Source organism: Hemicordylus capensis, chromosome 4, assembly GCF_027244095.1.
Source record: "Hemicordylus capensis ecotype Gifberg chromosome 4, rHemCap1.1.pri, whole genome shotgun sequence".
In the NCBI taxonomy this organism is placed as follows: Eukaryota; Metazoa; Chordata; class Lepidosauria; order Squamata; family Cordylidae; genus Hemicordylus; species Hemicordylus capensis.
Genome location: NC_069660.1, coordinates 61,116,794 through 61,138,957, shown reverse-complemented (window position 1 = coordinate 61,138,957; position 22,164 = coordinate 61,116,794). Strand labels below are relative to the sequence as shown.

General features: G+C 46.2%; 1 protein-coding gene across 1 annotated transcript; it reads right to left on the bottom strand.

Annotated features, from left to right (window-relative positions):
- Positions 1 to 1,898: 1,898 nt before the first annotated feature.
- On the bottom strand, positions 1,899 to 22,090 carry GUCA1ANB (GUCA1A neighbor). The gene is made up of 2 exons (XM_053248958.1): positions 21,803 to 22,090; positions 1,899 to 2,577 (listed from the first exon to the last, which is right to left on the bottom strand). The coding sequence occupies exon 2, from the start codon at positions 2,570 to 2,572 to the stop codon at positions 2,177 to 2,179; it is 396 nt and encodes a 131-aa protein (XP_053104933.1). The 5' UTR covers positions 2,573 to 2,577; positions 21,803 to 22,090; the 3' UTR covers positions 1,899 to 2,176.
- Between the last annotated feature and the right edge of the window lie 74 nt (positions 22,091 to 22,164).

Below are 22,164 nucleotides of genomic sequence, written 5' to 3'. Positions count from 1 at the left end.
TAGAAGATGGAGAAAATAAAATCTCATGTCACATCCCCAACAAGCTAGGAATTCAGATCCCATCTCTATTCCCATCCTGCCTCCCTTGCAAAGTGAGCCCATGCCTAGAAGTCTCATTACGGGTCCCCATTCACTGGTAGGTAGCACGCAGCTGGTCTCTTGCCTATAGGCTCACAAAAATCCTGGAGCTCATCTTGTTTTATCTGTTGCTTTGGGGGCAGACCACTGTTTCAGGAGGGGAATTGGGGATGGGGCAAAAATGGCACAGAGGTAGTAACCCCTGCTAACTGGGCCACTCTCCCCCATCTGGATAAGGGCTCGATGCAGCTTATATTTAAAGCTCAAAGGACCACTTCTGGTCTACTTCCAGATTAACAACAACAAATATTTATATACTGCTTTTCAATAAAAGTTTCCAAAGCAGTTTACATAGAGAAATAATAAATACATTATTACAAGATTAAGCGCATCTTCTAAAGATGCGTTCACTTTCTTGTATAGTTTGGCCCCAACTTATGTCAAAGTCCCTGTAGTGAAAGCACTTCTGATACAGAACTGAGTGGCATGAACTCACTTAGGTCAGAGTATTTAAGACAGCCAAGTCTAATGCAGGTGTGTGGGGAAATTCTTCTAGAAAATAGACTTCTAGAAAATGAGGGCGGAAGCTGTGGAAATACCCTTGCTCACCATCAACCCCATAGTACTAGTGGCCTTTCTGGGGGCTTAGGATATGGTATACTTCCTTCCCACAACTTGCTCCTTCTCTGCTCCTTTCAAGAGCAGCAGCCACCAACTAATGCTATATTATATACGCATATAGACATATACATGTTTTGTGTGTATGATTGCACATGCACTCACTTCAAAGCAAACCTGGGTATAGGCGCCCTCAAATGCAGGGTACTGATAGTAATTGTTCTAGTGCATGTGTGTAGAATGTAGTGACTGAATAGGAAGTTATAATTTCAGAATTCTCATACTATGTACTCGGGTACTTGGTTAGGCTTTGAGATGAATTCTGGCATTTCTGAGTTCTGAGACTAACATGGCTTTGAATTAGAAGTTTTGCTTTCAGGTTTATCCAATGTAAATGAGCACCTAAGCGGCTACACACCTCCTTCATCTGCTCCAGAAGCTGATATGCTTTAAACATCAGAGCCTGAAAGCAAATGCTCATGTTACACAGATGGGAGTGAATGCAGAAGTACAAAAGATAGGAAGAGCTCTGGATCAGACCAGAGGCCTAGCTGATCAGCCTGACACAGTGGCTAACCAGGGGACTCCATGAAGTCCTCTGGCTGCATGAAAACAATAGCTCTCTTCCACTCTTGCTTCCCAGTAACTGATGTACAGTGACGTATATTGTCTCTGAACTTTGAAGTGCCATATAGCCATCATGAGTAACAGAAGTTCTGTTTCTGCCTTCCGGCTTGAGCTGTAATATCTGGAATTCCAGGGATTATCTGAGTCTCACTGTGCTCATTGAGGATAAGATCTGCAGGTTCCTACTTGACTTTACATTATAATGAAGATGGGAGAGGCAAAACAGAAGTAGCTTCTGCTTTCCCCACTTCTGCCTAATATGTGGACTATTCTATAGAATAGGGGCAGTTAATCAGAGACGCTCCAACTATGGTTGGACTCCAAGTCCCATCAACACCAGCTGAAAAACATTTTGTCTGGGGGTGGGATTTGTAGTCCCACAACAGCTGGAAAGCCACCCCTGCTATAGCAGTTCTGTTGTTTCCACAGAAGAAGGAACATGCCATAAGTGAGGCAATAGAGGAAAGGTATCCCTTCATGGGCTATGCATGTCAGTGCTTTCATCACATGCTCAGCATGTATGTCATGCTGTTCTCAAACACCCTACATCTGTCCTACTGACTCATACTGCTGACTCATGTCAAAAGAGTAAAAGTCAGCCCCTTTTATTGTTTCTACTCAGTATGGGCCTTGATTTAGAGTGCCAGCTTTAGGCTGGCATGGTAACCTCTGTTGCAGAACTTGGATTATGATGGTTTGAATGCGTTCCAGAAGCTCTTGGGGAAGGCAGACCTGTTTCTTCAGAAGCTTCTGCAACATCTCCTCTGGGTGCTTTTGGGGAATGATCGAGCTGAACAGACTCCAGATAGAACACCCTTATAAATGAGAGTCTCAGCCTTTGTGCACAGCCGTTTCATTGTTTTGAGGCAACAGAGGACAACCCTGGTTTCTTCCCCACAATGCTTCTCCACTTGGGAAGATTCACCCGCTCAACATCCAGCACCCTTCTTCTGTGGTCTGTGTCTCGGCAATACCGGTAACCACATGTTGGCTTTTGCAAAGTGTAGAACGGCATGTACGAATTGGAGTAGTTTGGGTTGTAGAAAGCAAAGCTGAGAGCCTCCGGTTTTTGTCCCCCAGGGTGTATGACCACAGGGACATATTCAGAGGCTAAAGCCTGTTCCATCTTATAGCCCAGAGCGACTGGAAACTGCTTCTTGGGTTTGCGTGTAGACGAGTGGGGCAGTGCTTTGGCCGCTTTCTCCTCCTTTGACATCTTGCAGCAGCCCGGGACAGGCATTCTTTCCATTTTGTCTGTGAAGAGCAAAAACAAAATGGGAAGGCATACTGAGACTTACTGTTCAATGCAAACAGAACAAGCAGCATTAGGAACATAGGAAACTGCCATATACTGAGTCAGACCATTGGTCTATCTAGCTCAGTATCATCTTCACAGGCTGGCAGGGGCATCTCCAAGGTTGCAGGCAGGAATCTCTCTCAGCCCTATCTTGGAGAAGCCAGGGAGGGAACTTGAAACCTTCTGCTCTTCCCAGAGCGGCTTCATCCCCTAAGGGGAATATCTTGCAGTGCTCACACATCAAGTCTCCCATTCATATGCAACCAGGGCAGACCCTGCTTAGCTATGGGGACAAGTCATGCTTGCTACCACAAGACCAGCATTATGACATCTAACTATCAAAAGAAGGCATGGTGGCAGCAGACCCATCTGCAGAATAGCAGCTGGATCCCTAGAAAGGATTAGGATTGGGATTTAAAGTGAAGTTTGGGAGTAAGGAGCCAGTCTTCCCTCTAAACTGTTGGGTTGTTTTTTTTACCAATATAAATATGATGAATATTTATATACAGCTTTTCACAAAATTCATGCTTGCTAACCAAAGCCACCTAATGGCGCAGCGGGGAAATGACTTGACTAGCAAGCCAGAAGTTGCCGGTCCAAATCCCTGCTGGTATGTTTCCCAGACTATGGGAAGTTTCCCAGAAGTTTCCCACACTATGTTCCCCAGAAGTTCCCCAGAAGTTCTCCAGACTATGGGAAACACCTATATCGGGCAGTAGCGATATAGGAAGATGCTGAAAGGCATCATCTCATACTGCGCGGGGAGATGGCAATGGTAAACCCCTCCTCAACGGCACACTTTACCTTTACTTTACTACAAAACCAACTCCTCCCCCCCCCCCCGTTTTCTTTGGGGTATATTCTTTTTGGAGCACTGCTATTTTTTAGTCTTTCCCCCGCTGAGGAGCATTTAGCTCAAAATGGGTTGGGATCTTGGGATTTTGTATTTTTCGACACCTACCCACTATTCTTTTTGGGGGGGGGGTGCTCAATTTTTGGTGCTGCCCACCCATTTGCTAAGGAATCTGGAGTCACCATCATGCCCATCTGCATCCTCAGAACATGAAGTCTGGTTAATAACAAAGGCTTGTACTCTAGCAAGGGCAAGCCAAGTGGCACCCAGGACTTATTGCACTGGTGTGGATGATATCGCCCAACCAGCAACTGCTCAACTGCATGTTGTAGAGTCCAAGGGAAAGAGTTGTAGTATGCAAGGACAAGGCAGTGGAGTTAAATCAGGAATATTAACAGTTCAGTGAAATAAATCTTGAGGCGAGTCTCACAATCAGCGAGACTCGCTGGAAGGGGGTTTGTGGGGAGAGCGGGCTTAGCCCACTCTCCCCACAGGCGATTGAAAGGGAGCCCTGGGTGGCTGGATCGGCCACCCACATGACTGCTGGATCCTTCACGGAGCTGGCGGGTGCTGCGGGGATCGGGAGCCATGCGGCCCTCAGAAGTTCCAGGATGCCCCATGCACTTGCGCATGGGGCATCCTGGAGAGACTCCCGGTCGGCGACACACGATCAAAAAGACGAGGCTAATGGAGCGCTTGCTCTGTTAACCTCAGCTAAGGGGAGGGGTACTTTGGGAGGTTTACTGCCAGGAGCTGCGCGGCTTCCATTGCAGCACACGGTTGCCCCAAAGTGGGCTAGGCTTCATTAGCCCTCTTTTGGCCGATCGTGAGAATTGCCTCCTTATGTAAAGAGAGGCAAGTACAGACCGCTTTTCAGTGCTCTTGCTGTTGGCTGTTTGTTAGCCTCGCCTCTACTCCAGGACTGGAATACATATAACCAAAGCCCCCTTCAAAAGCTGGCCTGGATCAAACCAAATCAATAAATGGATTAACCAAAAACACCACACATGTACACAGGTCTGATCCGTATATGACTATGCAAGGCCAAAACAGCACACCAAGTGGGAGACATACAGGTATACACACTTCTACATGCATTTGGGCAGCTGGTCCACTGTTCCCTCTAAGGTGTGTGCAGATGTGCACGCTCACAAGTTTTCTGAAGTCCACTCAGTTAATTTTAGATCCCACTCAGGTTGAATTAGGAAGGCCCCATTCTGAAGGCATGTGTGCACACAGTGCTTTGATACTGCTGCCCAGAACAAAACACATTCCGCACAGAGATGAAAAGAATTAGAGGGGCCACTGAGCTGGTCAGTTGGTATCGACCCCCACATTGGGAGCTCCACTGGCTCTTCACAGGAGTACTAAAAAAACAAACAAACAGAGAAAGAGATGCTTGTACATGTATTACTCAAACTGCATGACATGCAGTATTTCATTACAGTAGCCAGCATTCAAGATCTGATTTTGAATATGAATATGATGAATACGACAAATATTTATATACTGCTTTTCAACAAAAGTTCCCCAAGCGGTTTACATAGATATAAATAGATTAATAAAATGGCTCCCTGTCCGGAAAGGGCTCACAATCTAAAAAAGGAACGTAAGACAGATATCAGCAACAGCCACTGGAAGGATGCTGTGCTGGGGATGGACAGGGCCAAGTCAAAATCATAAATCTTTATGTTCAGGAACAGATTGCCTACAATCAGCAAGATATTCCTGACAGTACACATGTCTATGGCAAGATTCTCTTTTTGAGCAGTGCCTCCATGTGTTTGTTTACTGCATTTATATCCTGCTCTTCTTCCAAGGAGCAGAGTGGTGTACATGGTTATGCTTATCCTCATCACAACCATCTGACGTAGGTTAGGCTGAGAGAGATAAACGACTGGCCCAGAATCACCCAGGGAGTTTTATGGCTGAATGGAGATTTGACCTCAAGTCTCCCCAGTCGCAATCCAGCCCTCTGACAACTATGCCACACTGGCTTAAGTTCCTCCATAGTGTACACCCCCACTTATTCCGCTCTTGTACCTGATTTTCTGCTCCCCCTACCCGATTCATTCATTCATTCATTCATTCATTCATTCAATTTCTATACCGCCTTTCCAAAAATGGCTCAGAGTGGTTTACACAAAGAAACAAACAAATAAGATGGAACCCTGTCCCCAAAGGGCTCACAGTCTAAAAAGAAACATGAGATACACACCAGCAACAGTCACTGGAAGTACTGTGCTGGGGGCGGATAGGGCCAGTTATTCTCCCCCTGCTAAATAAAGAGAATCACCACATTAAAAGGTGCCTCTTTGCCAAGTTAGCAGGGATGCTTCTTCTAATCTAAGCATTTGGTTTCTCTTATTCCTTACTATTTATGGTTGCATGTTCTAGTATCCTCCAGTCCCATTTCGTTTTCTTCTGTTGGGTGGATTAGGTGAGGAAGGGGTGGGTAAGTGAGTTATTGGGCCATCTCTATTTTTATTTATTAATTAAAAAAAAACTAAAACCAGTAAAAATCTCAACAAGAGTAAGTCAAGCCTGGGCGCTTTCCAGTTTAGCTGCTCAGCACCAGCAAGATGCTTCCATTCAGGCAAATCACACGTAGAACATAAACAGCAGGGGGAGCAGTTTTGTGGAAACTAACAATCTGGGGAAAAAACCAGCAACCTTTTTACGCCAGATACACAACCTCATAGCACTATACTACAGTGATTAAATTCGAAACAAGGCATCAGAAATGTGAACGGCACCCTGCTGTCAGCGTAGGGACTGCGGTGTCACAATACAGGAAGTGTGGAAGCACACTTCCAAGATCTGCCATGAGTCATGACCCCATTGCAGGGTGTAATCTGGAAAGCGCCCTGGCACCGCATGCAACAAAACTGAAGGGTGTGGGATTTCTCCATTCGGACACTTGAACCTCTTTCATACTGAGAAAAGGAGCTTTACATGGGCAGCCACCGATACAGGGAGGGAGCTGAGATTTTGAAAATCTGCAAAATCTCCAGTTTCAAATGTTAACATTTGATTTTGATGAACATTAAAAAAAAACTAAACTAAAAGCAAAGCATTGCTTTACATTTTAGGACATAGGAAGCTGTTTTATGAGTCAGACCTTTGGTCCATCTAGCTCAGTACTGTCTACGCACTAAATGGCAGCGGCTTCTCCAAGGTTTCAGGCAGGAGTCTCTCTCAACCCTCCTTGGAGCTGCTGCCAGGGATTTGATCTCAGGCCTTCGGCATGTAAAGGAGATGCTCTACCACTGGGCTACAGCCTCGTTCCTCAAGTATTAACTTTCTGATACAGCTTTACAATGTGTTTTTCTCAAGTCTCAAATTCAACAGAATTCATAACTGAATGTAACGGAGGGTAGAGAGCACATTTTTAAAAAAATGTAATGGTAAGAAAATGAAACACTACAAAATGAAGGCCAAAGTATCTCAGAAGTATAAATATGCCTTATACTGAAACAGCAATAGCAGACCATAGAGAAGTGTTTTCTATGACCATGACCTTTCCCAGAAGGTTTTCTGCAAGGCTTTGCTGCAAGTTTGAAACTGCCCCCTCAAAATGACACAAAAAGTGGATTTTTTACCCTGAATATTAACCCGGGGTGCAGCCGGGAAATGACTTGACTAGCAAGCCAGAGGTTGCCGGTCCAAATCCCCGCTGGTATGCATGGGGAAACCCCTATATCAAGCAGCAGCGATATAAGAAGATGCTGAAAGGCATAATCTCATACTGCGTGGGAGATGGCAATGGTAAACCCCTCCTGTATTCTACCAAAGACAACCACAGGGCTCCTCCATGGTCGCCAGGAGTCAACACCGACTCAATGGCAACTCTAACACACAATGAAAAATCCAAGTTGTGTGTGAAGTGCTCTCCGATAGCTCACAGGGACTTTGGGGTAAATTTGGCTGATATGTGAATGCACACCCTCCATTCCAGAGGTGTGAAAACTAAAAGCCAGGTGTGAAAAACTTCCATGTAGTCCTTTTCTTCAGTCTAGCTGTTATGTTAGTTTTGAATTTGTTTTTGTCAGTAATTTGAGATCTTTGTGTGAGAACTGCCCACCCCCACAAGTTGTTACTTAACTGCCCAGTTCCAAATTAGTTGCTTTGTTTTTTTATCATTGACGCTTGCATACCGGATCATTGTTGAATGGAAAACAATTTCCATCCTGTGTTGATTATCCTGTTTATTTGTGTATCTTAAACTCTTACGGCATGAGTTTATTTTTAAACCTTGCTAAAGGGTTTCTACTTTCCATGACGCTCTGAGCTTATTAGGCTGCATTATTTTAGGCCTCTAGATCTGGTTCTGTCTACTCATTGGCAAAGCTATTAATCTTGTAACTAGGGAAATCAGTGACATGTTAATGTAAATCAGTGAATGGCTACAGTGCAGTGAAATAACCAGCATTTCTTAAGGGATTTTTCTTTTCTTTTCCCCAGGCAAGCTATTTCTCATACTTTGGATCCAGATTTCTTCCTTCAAGGAAGTACTTCTGTTTTGGGAATAACAGATTCCTCCTATACTCAGGCTTTAATATAAAACTTCCAATGACCTCACTTGCCTAAAACAGTATGGGTACCTGTCTTTTCCCCCTCCATAGTGTGTGCGTTTGTGTGTGTGTGTGTGTGTGCTTGCACGTGTGCAGTTCGGTTCAATCGCAGACCAAACTGAGGCATTTTGGTTCATGATTAAGCTGTTGAACCAGACTGGTTCGAGGCGAACCGGTTCAGCATTGAACGGTTCGTGCACACCCCTCCCCATTTGGGGCTCCCCACAGTTGCTTTAATGAAATAAATAATATCAGGAGATTCAGTCATAGCACAAATATGTATTAACTTTCCAATGTATCTTACCACCCCTCAACAGCATCTACAATAAGGGGGATGGGGCCATCGCTCAGTGTTAGAGCATATGCTTTGTATAGAGAAGGTCCCAGGTTCAATGCTGGCATCTCCAGGTAGGGCTGGGAAAGATTCACCATGGAGTGCCAATGCCAGTCGGTGTAAAGTCAGTAGTGAGCCAGATGGACCAATGGCCTGACTCAGTATAAGGCATCTTCCTTTGTTCCTATTAGATGGAATGAAAAAAAAAATTACCTTGACTTAATGGTAAGAACACTTTTGTTTGTTTGTTTCCCCGTCCATTTTAACTTAACTGCCTGTTTCAAATTTGTAGTTTTGCCTTAATTTGTTATTGTAATAGGGCTTCAGTCAGACCATGTCAGAGCAAACAGTAATTTCCCCCATTCAAAGAGGCTATTCTCACGATGGGGGGAAACCAGGCTAAAGAAGCCCAGCCCAGTTTTTCCCCATCGTGAGAACCAGCGGGCTCACGGGTGAGCCTGGTGGTTCTCTGGCAGCTAGCCCGCCAAAGTAGCCCTCCCCTTAGCCCAGGTTAGCGGAGCCAGCACTCCGCTAACCTGGGTGTTACGATCGTGTGCTGACACGGCGCGGCTCCGCACCATGGCAACACACGAGAAGACCCCCGCCGGGAGACTGCAAGCAGCCTACCGGGCTCGGGGGTCTCTCCAGGATGCCCCGCGCGCTCAAGCGGGGCATCTTGGAACTTCCAGGGGCCGCGTGGCTCCCGATCCCCTCAGCCCCCGCTGGCTCCATGATGGAGCCGGCAGTCGTGTAGGTGGCTGATCCGGCCGCCCAGGCCTGCCTGTTGATCATCTGCGGAGAGAGCGGGCTAAGCCCACTCTCTCTGCCTAACCCCATCTGGCGCTTCACACCGATCGTGTGATGCGCCTCACAACGTCTCATATGTCTTTCCAGTCATATAATAATGCACATCAGAAAATCTACACAATCGTTTTGATGATTCATATAGATTCCCTGGGAGAAAACATGCCTGTCACATAGCATTCCATACTGCTTCATGGATGCATATCTGGTATTGTTTCACAGTCCACCAGTTGAGAGGCATGTATACCTACTGCATGCACACCCAGCTGGAAGAATGCTTACATACCAAGACAATGCTGACAAGAGACACACCCTTATACCAAACACACATATAGCATTATTAACCATTTATTCATCCTTCATTTCAAAATAAAGCTTTCAGAAAATCCAAATATAATTGGATTTTTATCCAATTTATCCAAGTTTATGAGAGTGGAACCAAAATAATTTCCTATCCTTGAGTTTATGCTCAAAGCATTCTCGAGGACCAAAGTGCAAGGCAAAAAATCCATAGCATCTCCCCATTAATTAGAGAGTGAAACAAGCAGCAAAGGATTGGGTGGTTCCTAAAGCAGCATATTTCCCAGACAAACTAGTATGTTTTTCCATTAAGCCTTTTCAAGGTCTAATATGGGCAGGTGCCTATAAAAAATGACACAACAACCCTCCCAGAAACACACACACTCTTTGGAATTGAGTCATGGGAATCAAGAAATCTACACAACGAATATAATTAGGGTTGTCACTTTTTAAAACTAGCTTTGCTTGCAGTGCAAGATATAGGCACCAGGTAAGCTGGACTTGTGGTTACAAGCATGACTTGTCCCCCTAGCTAAGCAGGGTCCACCCTGGTTGAATATGAATGGGAGACCACATGTGAGCACTATAAGATATTTCCCTCAGAGGATGGAGCCCCTCTGGGTAGAGAAGGAGGCTTCAAGTTCCTTCTCTGGCTTCTCCAAGGTAGGGCTGAGAGAGATTCCTGCCTGCAACCTCAGAGAAGCCACTGCCAGTCTGTATAGACAATACTAAGCTAGTTGGACCAATGGTCTGACTCAGTATACGGCAGCTTCCTATGTTCCTAAGCTACAGCTTAGGGCCTCACATAATAAGGGTCCTCGGAATGCAGTCCAAAGCAGTTTGTCCACCTCTTCATGAATCTCAAACTGAAAGTGATCCAATCTAATCCTATAAGAGCAGCTGCTGGACTCTTCCACAGTAGATTCTGCAGTAACTGTGGAATCCAGCTCAGCCCAAATGAGAGATTTTATCTGCAAAAACCTCATTGAAAACATCACTGAGTGACTGATGGTTCCAAGTTCAAATTCAAGGGGGGGGGCACATACTAGCCCCCTCACAATCAGTGTTCCATCTAACAGGGACTCCCAGATGTTGTTGACTACAACTCCCAGAATCCCCAGCTGCAATGGCTTTTGCTTGAGGATTATGGGAGTTGTAGTCCACAACATCTGGGACTCCCTCTTAGACAGAACTCTGCTCACAACCCTAGACAACTCAGCTGAATGTTGTGAATTTGTGTTAGCAATGTGGGCAGAAAAGAACTGCTTCTTTGCCAGAGAATAGATCTTCAAATGTGCTCGGTGTGATCTGTTGGATTCATGCTGAGTCTTCCTCCAGTTGTGCTCTAGTCGTCTACCTCATGACTTCAGCTCCCATAGGTCTTCTGAATATCAAAGGGCTAACTCTGAAGCAGTTCGGAGAGGACACCGGGGTAGGGATGTGAGCAAAACTGATTTGTGCGGTTCGGTTAGAATCTGAATCAGATCTGGACTAGGCAAGTTCGATTTTGGCACCTCTCGAATAGGGCCCGGTTCAGTTTGAATTACAACCCGTTTGGGCCCGGTTTGAAGGTGGGGTGTGTGTTCAATTTTTAGTTTTTAAAAAATGACTTACCACCCAGCAAGGGCAGCGGTGGCCTTTGGGGAGGGGTGTTATCTGGTGTCTCCCCCTTCCCCTGGTGTCCCTCACAGGCTGGGCCAGCCCATTTGGGGGCTGTTCCAGTCCCCTGTGAGCACATGGCAGCCATTTTCAAGGCTGTGTGCATGTGTGGCAGCCTCAAAAACAGCCAACACGTGTTCACAGTGGGCTGAAACAGGCTGGCCCAGCCTGTGGGACACTGGTGGGACGACAGTGGAGGGAGGGAGAGACACCAGAGATCCCCCCACGGCCACCGGAGCACCCCCTGAAGGCCCCCACTGCCTTTGCTGGGCAGTAAGTCATTTTTTAAAACTAAAAATTGAATCCCTCTGCCCTCAAAACGAGGCCCGAGAGGTTTAGTCTGACATAGGACCCAACTGGCTCTGTTTCAGTTCAAAGCTGAACCACTCAAATGGAGCCGGTTTGAGTGTGAACCGAATTAGAACCGGTTCACACATTGCTTCTTAGGATTAGAGGTGTGCAGAACTGGTTCAAATTGAACCCCGTTCAATTCAAATCAGACAAGTTTGAGCTTGGACTGGACCCCCCCTTCCCCACCGCAAAAGAGGGGCAGCCTGAGTTTGAACCAAACCAGGCCCAGTTCTGATCAATCCAGTTCAGCTGGTTCAACCCAGCTTGGGAGGCTATGCTTGTAAAGGGGAATCTGGTGAGGAACTCCTGGCTATCAAAACAGCCTTCAAAACATGGTGACAAGACCTTGAAGGGGCACAGAACACAATTACAGTGCACACAGTCCACTGTAATTACTTAAACAGCATTGAATCTGATGGTCCCTTTTCTTTGTATGATTCAACATCAAGACTGTGTACATCCCACATACGCATAACCAATGGACAGATGCCTTTTCTCATAAACCTGAGCATGTCCAAGATGTTCCAACACCTCCAGTAACTCCCTTGCTATGCCCTGAAATTTTTCTGCACTTTTACACACTCCAAACCTTGGAGGGCTAGTTCAGCAACAACAGCTGGTATAGTTTGCCTCAGATGCCGAGAATTTTCGTGAGTAGTACATGCAGGGGTGATCCAGGCTGCCTTCCGGGGTGGCCTGAAGGAGAACCGCCCCAAGGGTGATATCTGAGGCATTAGCCTCTACTGTGAATGGTTGGTTTGAGTCAGGATCCACCAGAACTGGGCCTGTGGTGAACCACTGCTTGAGTCACATGAAGGCTTCCTTCACTTCTGGGGTCCATCAAAAGGGTGCTTGCTTGTTCTGTTTCAAAAGGCTGGCGATCAGGGCAGTTAAGGCAGAGAACTGGGGTATAATTATTGATAATCGTTCGCAAAACCAAGGAACTGCTGTACATCTTTTACAGTGTGCGGTGGATGCCAGTCCAGGATGTTCTGAACCTTGCAGGAGTCCATCCTCAGCCTCTGAAAGGCAATTATATGGTCTAAAAGTTCTACTTCCTTTAAGCTGAAGGCACACTTTTCTAATTTGGCATAAAGATGGTATTCCCTGAGACGCTGTAGGACAGGTTTTACATGAATACAGTGTTGCTCCTTGGTAACTGAATAAATCAAAATATCAATCCAAATAAATAATCTAACACATCTCAGAACACAGTGTTCATGAAGTGTTGAAATATGGCCAGAGCCCTACTCAACCCAAAGGGCATGTCTAGATACTCAAAATGTCCATACCAGGTTCGGAAGGTAGATCACCAAGTTGCCAGCACACTGTTAAGGAGAATGCTGAACAAAAGTTCTAGGGAGATTTAGGGCTTAATTAGAACCTGTCAGGTTTCAGTCCCACAGCCTGTTTTCAATGCCAGAGCTTGTTTTTAGAACATGTGAAGCAATAATGAAGATAGTACTTGTGAACAGGCCAACAGTGACTCTCCCTTATGTATGAGCAACTGCAATCTCTCTGTACACAACTGGGATTAGAGCAGTGGTTCCCAAACTGGGAGCCCCCAGATGTTGCTGAACTACAGCTCCCATCATCCCCAGCCACAATAAATGGTAGCTGGGACTGATGGGAGTTGTAGTTCAGCAACATCTGGAGGCTCCCAGTTTGGGAACGACTGGATTAGAGGATGAGTGTTCAAGTAGACTTGAGACCTGGCATTTCTCTTTATATAAACTAAGCATGGAACAAAGACATCATTGTGTTGGTGGATGCCTGCTATCAAAAGAATGTGGGCCCTGAGAAATCTCTGAATGCAAGTCAGGAAGCTGATCCAGCCACTGATGCCAGCATGATAAGAAAATAACTTACGAAAGAGGTCATTGTGACTGAGAAGACAGAGGGGAAAGTCTTGACTGTGGACTGAATGTGGGACCTTCTGCATGCAAAGCAGATGCTCTGCCATTCAGCTACAGCCCACTTTCCTCATATACTGGTTGCCTCTCTTGCACCAAGTTTTCAAAGCATTTCTAGCCCTATTCAGACATTACGTTGTACATGCATTCAGGTGTCCGTACACATGCACGTGTTTTTGTATGTGTGAAGAACTCACTGGTTAACGATTGTTTATGTGTTTATAGGTTGTTTTAATCTAGGGATGAGTGAGGTACGCATGGCAACTGTTGCTAGGTACTGGGATTGACAGGAAGAGTCCCATGAATCTCAGAATCTAGGAAGGAAAGTCATTTGGAAGTTAGCTGCGAAGGATGAGACAGGCAGAAAGTTGCTTCAAAGCTTCAAAGTGTGTGTTTCTTGGCAAGGATCAACATTTGCTTCATTTGTTTTTGTTTTTCTTTGTGAAACAATACATCCTATTTATTTTTTAAAACATTTGGACTTTCTCTATTGGAGTAACACCCCATGACTAAAGCATTCCCCCCACTATCCAGGGCAATAGCTATTATAGGAGAGGACTACTGAAAATAAATGGTGGCAGAGAATAGAGGGACTGTCACAATATGAATGACTGCACGTGTGCTCACATTAAAAGTGAACCTGTGTATAAGACCAATCAATGAAGGATACAGATAATAAGTGTACTACTGTCCCTACATTGAACATAATGTGTCAATATCTATGTGCATGCAGATCTGTACATGTGTACACTGTACACTGATTGTAAACATGTTGAACATAACATGTGAACAGGCTTTCTGAAACACCTTTAGGTCATGGCTTATCTTGGGGAGGGAAACAATTTCTTTTTGTATAAATTTGTGTATATTTATGGCCATAGCTTCTGTCTGGATTTAGAAACTTGCAGAATCCTCTCACAAGTGAGTATTTCTTTATAGCAGGGCTGCACAACTCAAATGCCCCAGTGGGCCAGAACCATCCACAAGTTGGTGTGCAGGGGCCGCAGTAACATTATTAGCGCATTATGACATTATAATTAAATATTATTAGCTACTTGTGGCTCTATTTCCCCTGTCAATTGACCCATGGTTTCAACCAAGGATAGTGGCCAGAGAACAGGTCCTGTCCCTGCTCAATCAGTGGGGCCCCTGGAGTGCATGCCAGCCCCAAACAAATGCTAAGTCCTCTCCTCTCCCTAAATTGTTGTTGCTTTCAGGCTGCAATGCTGGGCATGCTTACATGGGAGTAAGCCTCACTGGGTACACCATAGAGCATATTACTGGGAAAGCATGCACAGGATGGTGCTATAAGGCAGTATCCAGCTTCTGTGTTGCTGCAGGATACCCGGGGGCCAGTAAAACAGTCCCTGTGGGCCAAATCCGGCCCCCGGGCCTTATGTTGTGCAGGCCTGCTTTATAGACACATAATCCCTCTACAGTATCCTCCAGATGGGGGTCAAAGCGAGGGCAGAGATCAAACTGAGAAATCAGAGTGTTTTTGAAGGGTCTGAATTACACGTTCAGACCCATCTGCGCTCAGCTCCACCTAAGTATTCTGCATTATTAAACAAGTTCTTTTTCTTGTGATGTACCTGGGACTGTTTCACTCCAACTGAGTGCTTATAGTCATGCCTAGGTTCAGGTTTGGGAAGACTATGTTTTGCAATTTCTTCAATCACCTTGCAGAAAATAAAAATTCCAGCTCAAAACAAATACCACATGGTTCCATAGGTCTGAATATTTTTGTAACAGAAAAAACTATAGCCTGAAAGCTGGCAGATAATTGGGGTGGGGGGGAGAACAAACTTGACTAAAAAGTGGTCCAATAGAGTCTGGAATGCTCAGTGCTTAAGTTGCCACACCTAGTAATCTACAGAGAAGGTAGAGAATGAGTTAATAAGGTTCAAAACAAAATGATGGAACTGAAATTAGTGGATATTTTTGGAATACCTATTTTTAGCTAACTATAATTGACGTATTACGGTTCTAGGAATAGAATGATTTGTTTTTCACATGATTGTGATTGTTTTATTTGCAAGTACAATTGCAATGTGTGGATTAATGAAAGGGGTATATTTTTAAAAATCATCTCATGAAAGAAAACTCTAACTCCAATGTGGAGAGGTCATGATGGGTGGGCCTGCTGGTCCCACCTTCTGACCATATGCATTCAAGGTCCCCTTTGCACAGGGGACCAAATATACACAGGCTCTTGTGGAGGTTCGGAAGTACCCTTCCCACTGCACCAAGGCCTTGGTTCACAGTTGTAGAGGGAGCAAGTCAGGACAGGGGTCCAATTCAAGGGGGAATGCAAAGAAAACAGGCATAAGGCATTCTACCTTGCAGAACGACCTGTGATTTGTACCTAGACAACTGGATGCAAATGAAACAATATTGTCAATCAATCAAGCTCTAATCATAGTTAAATAGTAGGACTCATTATTCACAGTCCCAGGATATGCAGTTTCACAAATCTGCAGATTGAAAAAAGGCACTGGTTTCAGCAATCACAGTAGTTTGCTTCGCATATCTGCGGTTTTCTGGCAAGAGGGCATATCCTTAGGAAGGAACATAGGAAGCTGCCATATACTGAGTCAGACCATTGGTCTATCTAGCTCAGTTTTGTCTTCACAGACTGGCAGCGGCTTCTCCAAGGTTGCAGGCAGGACTCTCTCTCAGCCCTATCTTGGAGAAGCCAGTGAGGGAACATGAAACCTTCGGCTCTTCCCAGAGCGGCTTCATCCCCTGAGGGGAATATCTTGCAGTGCTCACACTTCCAGTCTCCCATTCATATGCAACCAGGGCAGACCCCGCTTAGCTAAGGGGACACGTCATGCTTGCTACCACAAGACCAGCTCTCCTCCCTGACCATCCTTATATGGTCATCCTCCTCCCACACGTGCTCCATGGGTCGTGGGAGGAGGACGTAAGAGAGTTTGTTGGAGTGGTTTTGTGTGGTTTTTTTCCCAAGGGGAAAAAAAACACACAGTATTTCAGAGCTTTTTGCAGCAGTGTGGAGCCTTGGTGTCCTCAAGGAGCCACGGGGATCCTTTTGGAGCCATTGTGTTCTGCTGCTGCTAAATTTGGCTCTGTTTTTCTGTGGAGGCTTCTCAAGCCTGCGGAAGCCTTTTTGGAGCGTTACCTTCCCCATTCCCAGTGACCTTCTTAGAGGGACCTCCTGTAGCACCTTGGAGCCCTGGTAAGATCCCAGTTTTGCTGTCCAACTGAGCTTTACCTGAAGAACCGAAAACACTGCTTCTGCATCCATTGTAAATTGGTCCAAAGCGCTGTGCATTAAAAAATTGATTTTAATCATGCTTTGAAAATTGATCTGGAATTCACTCACTGTACAATTCAAATTAAAACTGATAAGAGGTTGAGTTAAGATTTTATTCCTGCACAGTCAAAATGAGCAAGCGTGCAGCTGAGAGCTCTGCTGAGAGGGCGAGAGGGCTGTTGGGGCACATGTACGGGCACATGTACCCCAGCCTTAGACTTAAAAGGTACCAACCCAGAAGTATGTAGAATTCAGGCCTGTGTCTGGTTCCATTTTATTAAGACAGGAATTAATGCCTGGACCTAGGGTGAATGGACACCCAGATCTGCCTGGGTAATGCTTGGTAAATGATTTGTAAAGGCAGGGGAATCTAGCATTGTTTATCAGTGTTTGTGGAACTCACAAGAGACACAATGGGACAGGCTTAATTACCAGTCTCACACTGCTGAAATTAACCTGCTGTCCAGTAATCCCCTTACCTCACTGACAGGATGCTTCTGCCTCAGTCAAATGTATTGATTAACTCGTCTCACACATGTACCCCTTTTTATGTTACTTTAAATATTCTCTTGTTATAATTACACACTAGATAGAGGTACACAAGAAATAATGTAATTGCTGTCTCACACAAATAGAACTAATTCTCTCACCAACTCCTGACTTTTAACACCTTTTGGGACCAGGCTAGCAAATCTAGGGGCCCATTTGCAACTCAGAGATACAGATTTGCTTTGGGCAATGTCCCCTCCTCAAGATAGCAGCTAACAGAAGATGAGATTGAGATCTCTCTGGACTGGCTGAGTAATTAAAAGATGATATCCAGAAGGTAACAGCAAGTTGTCACCTTTTTGGGGACCCAGGAAAAGATGAGGAGATTTGAATAGACTCTATGAGAGATCAAAGGAAAATACAGCTATAAAGAACAGGCTTGCTGGACAGAGAGCTAGCAATCTTGTGCCTACAAGCAAGATCTGCTCACAAGCAATCCCAGAGTTTGCTGCTAAGCCGCGGGGCAACAAGCAGGAACTCTGTCCATGGACAGGAACTGTCTGTGACTTCTACTGCGCAGTGAGAAGTCAAGACTTCCCCAGCCATGGTGCTCTGAGTCTCAGCCATGCTCTGAGCAAACTGCATGCTTGATCCCAAAGCTCCTGTCTCCAGCCAGAAGCCTCGCTCCTTCAGCTGAAAGATCCACCGCTCTCCAGCCTCTGATCCTGGTAATATGCTGCCCCTACAAGCCTTGGATCCCTTCATCCTTTCCCCTTCCTCCCCCTTCCCCTCGTCCCTCTACTAATTCCTGATCTCCCCAAACCATGCCAGCCCTCAGCTTTCCTTACCCCCCCCTTTACCACCACCCCCCCATCTATATCTGAGTTCTTTTAGGCTCTAGGAAGATTTAATACACACACACATATGTTAGTTAGGAACACTAGGTGAATATTGTTGCTGGTTAGGGTTGAAAAACTGTTAATATTGATAGAATGTTCTGCTTTCTGCTCAGCTAGATTGATGTTGTTATTCTTTTATACTCAATAAAGCCCATTGAATCATTTAGGATTGGTTTGATCTCCATTCTTCCTTGCGCCCAGATCCTACATGGTCACTATATAAAAGAACTTGGTCACTTGGTGATACTATGAGCCAGGCCTAATTTTGTATGCTAGCTAATGAGCATATTTAGTATATAAATCAGGCCTGGACTGTAACAGGGCTCCCAAAGCGCTGCCACTGAATGAGAAGGTCAAGCTTCTGGACATGGCTTGGGAGGACAGTGTCGCATCTGTTGGCCGCCATTTTGGCATCAATGAGTTGACTATCTGTTCAATCAAGAAGTGTGAAGCCAGCATCCGTGTCAGTGCACCCCTGCACACTGGATAACAGGGGCGGAGCAACCACTGAGTGAATGGGTTCAAAGAACGTTCAATGTCAGATGCAGGGGACATTATTTCACTCCCAAATGGGGCTGTGTGGCCTCGTCTGGGACTGAAATCGGCCCGCGCTGCATTGGCAGCACGGCCGGAGTGACTCTCCCTGCCTTTTAAAGGCCGATCTCCTACGTCCTGCCTTTCTCCTACATCCTCCTGCCTTTTAAAGGCAGGGAGAGCCAAACGGGGCCATGGGGCCCCGTTTGGGAAGGAGACCATGCCCCTGCACCTGATGTCAGAAGTGGGGGCATGACTAGCCAGCCCCCCTGCCTCTGACATCAGACGCGGGGGACAGGGACAGGGGGCCATGGCGGCGGCCAAACACAGGCTGCTGCCAGCCTCCCTCCACGCCTGTTGGATAGTCTCAAGATGGCATTCCATCCATGTGAACAGATGGAGAAGGCCCTCAGTCTTTGGACTGAGGACCAGACCCAGAAGAACGTGCCACGGAGCGGACCAGCAATTAGCAAGAGAATGCTGTGGCTCTACAGGCATTTTGTGGTAGAGGGTGGTGCAGCAGCGGCAGCAGCAGGGTAGTTCTCTTAATAGAGGAGTGATATGGTCTTTTCGAGATGACCCGGAGACCAACCTGGCTGCCCGATTTTGCACCAATTGCAGTTTTGGGGCTAGGCAGCAGCACCACAGAGAATGCATTGCAGCAGTCAAGTCTGGAGGTTACCAGCATATGTACTACTGTGTTGAGGTTGTTGACCTCAAGGAACTGACACAGCTGGAGCATCAGCCAAAGCTGATAGAAAGCACCTCTGGCCACTGCCTCAACTTGAGACATCAGAGATTTGGATCCAGAAGCACTCCCAGACTGCGTACCTCTTCCTTCTGATGAAGTGTAACCTTCTCCAGAACTAGGAGATCGAAATTGTCAACTGAGTTTACCATACTTGGCCTCACAAGAAACTTGTGAGGTAGGCTATTAGCATTCTCATTCCACAGACAAGAGCTGTGTTTAACAAACAAACAAAAAACTTACCCAAAGTGAGTGACTTATTAGCAATAGCAATAGCAATAGCACTTACATTTATATACCGCTCTATAGCCGAAGCTCTCTAAGCGGTTTACAATGATTTAGCATATTGCCCCCAACATTCTGGGTACTTTATTAGCAGGTGATTTTACACTAGAAAAGGAATTTAAAAGGTTTCAGCATAACTGTTGGATGACTACTATTTATCATCTATGAAGCCATTTTAATCTGTCTTACTGTATCTAGGATATACTAAGACTTAGCTTTATGCTTACTATAATTTACTCCCAAATACATGCCAGTACTTCACATCTACATAGTGCTTAAGTTTAGAGTGTTCAAAAATGTCACATACATTATCCCAGTTACAGCAATTTTTAAGACACCTTCATAAGGCAGGTCACTATTATCATCGCAGGTAAAAAGCTGCGGCTGAGAGGGAGGGTGATTTGCTTAGGCCACCTAATGAATTGATGGCCGAGGCAAGGTGTGAACTGGGGACTTCTCAGCTCACAATGCACATTCACTACACTGCACTATATACTACACCAGCTCACAAACCAATCAGTTTCAAAAACAAACATTTCTAGTTAGAAACTGTGGACATGATCCTCAAAAACACAGCACTGGCCCTCACAATACTATCAGGGAGGTCACTATTATCCCCATTTTCCAGATGGATAGTGAGTGCTAATTGCTTGCCCAAGGCTACTCAAATCCATGGCAAGGGAGGACTTCAAGCTAGCTTCTTCCATGTCTAGCTATTCTGTACAGAAGGATCTTGGGGCTGCCAATATTCAGCCTGTTCAGTTGATGGCTCTCAGGTTATTGCTGGCTGGAAATCTTTTTATCAGGCAACCTAATAGCCGCCATTTCGCGACTGCAAAAGCCAGTGTTACTATTTAAGGAGAAATTGGTTATCTGCATACAGCCTTGCTTCAGGCCAACATAATACCATGGACCAACCATTGCTATGGTGTTCAGCATACAGTGCTTTAACACAATATGGGGTGGGGAAGGTTGTGCCATCGAGTCACTGTCGACTTCTGGTGACCAGTGAGCCATGTGGTTTTCTTGGTAGAATACAGAAGGGGTTTACCATGGCCTCCCCCTGTGCATAGGAATATAGGAAGCTGCTATATACCGAGTCAGCCCATTGGTCCATCTTAGCTCAGTATTGTCTACACAGACTGGCAGCGGCTTCTCCAAGGTTGCAAGCAGGAATCTTTCTCAGCCCTATCTTGGAGATGCCAGAGAGGGAACTTAGAACCTTCTACTCTTCCCAGAGCGGTTCCATCCCCTAGGGGGAATATCTTACAGTGCTCACACATCAATCAAGTCTCCCATTCATAGCCAAGCAGGGTGGACCCTGCTTAGCTAAGGGACCAAGTCATGCTTGCTACCAAAAGACCAGCAACCTCTTGCTCCCTAGGCAAGTTACTTCCGCGCTGCACCATGGGGGGACCCAGGTTCAAATCTCCATTCGGCAATGAAGCTCACTGTGTGACTCGGAGGCAAGTTCTGTGTTTTAGTCTAACCTAGCCAGCGTGGTGTAGTGGTTAGAGTGCTGGACTAGGACCGGGGAGACATGAGTTCAAATCCCCATTCAGCCATGATACTAGCTGGGTGACTCTGGGCCAGTCACTTCTCTCTCAGCCTAACCTACTCCACAGGGTTGTTGTGAGGAGAAACTTAAGTATGTAGTACACCGCTCTGGGCTCCTTGGAGGAAGAGCTGGATATAAAATGTAATAAAATAAATAAATAAATCACAGGGTTGCAGTGAAGATAAAAAGGAGACTCCGTACTGCAGATAAAAATGAGATCCTGTACAGTGTCTCCTTTGTCCTCTGCCCTTAGAGGAGCTTCTTAGAGGCAGGGTGGGATAGAGACAGTAATATGTGTCTAGTTTCTTTTCTGCTAGAAAAGCCCCTCTATATGCTTGGATATTTTGTATGTCTTGTAAGGCAGTTTTTCTCGCTGTGAAATAAAGGACAGAATCAAGGGCTTGCTGAAGAAGCCCCTCTGCCTGCCGCCTTGACCACATCCCGGAGCGGCTGAAATTCTACGCGATCCGCTGAACACATTCAACAAGGCAGGGCTGGATCCTGCATCCAGTTGCAAGAGAGGCGATTAGGACCCGCTGGCGGGGGACTCCCTGCTCCGGCTCCGCCCCCCACTCCTAAGCCCATTAGCCCAGCCGGCTCCTACCTCCGAGGGAATCCTCCCTGCGGGGCTCTCCTTGTGCGTCACGCTGCAGCTCCTCCCCGCGTGGGCGCCCGCCCGCCTCCGCCCGTTGTTCCTAAGCGCCTGGAAAAGTGCAGCCGGAGGGGAGGGAAGGAATTGCTGCCGCTGCCGGGCGCATGGTGACCTGCCCCGCCTGCGCCGCTGCCGCTCTGCAGCCGGCGGGGGCGCTGTGCTCTCCTGCCCGCCCGGGCCATTGTGACTTGTGGCGGACGTCAGCTAGCAAGGCAGGGCGGGATGCCGAAAAGGGAAGCGAGCAGCTCGTATTCTGGCCGATGTGGGGTTGCCGGGACTCGGGAGGCGAGTTTCGACTCGATCGGGGCTTCAAA

Excerpts from the sequence above, each read along its gene's own strand:
- GUCA1ANB (XM_053248958.1), bottom strand. The coding sequence starts at position 2,572 with ATGGAAAGAATGCCTGTCCCGGGCTGCTGCAAGATGTCAAAGGAGGAG.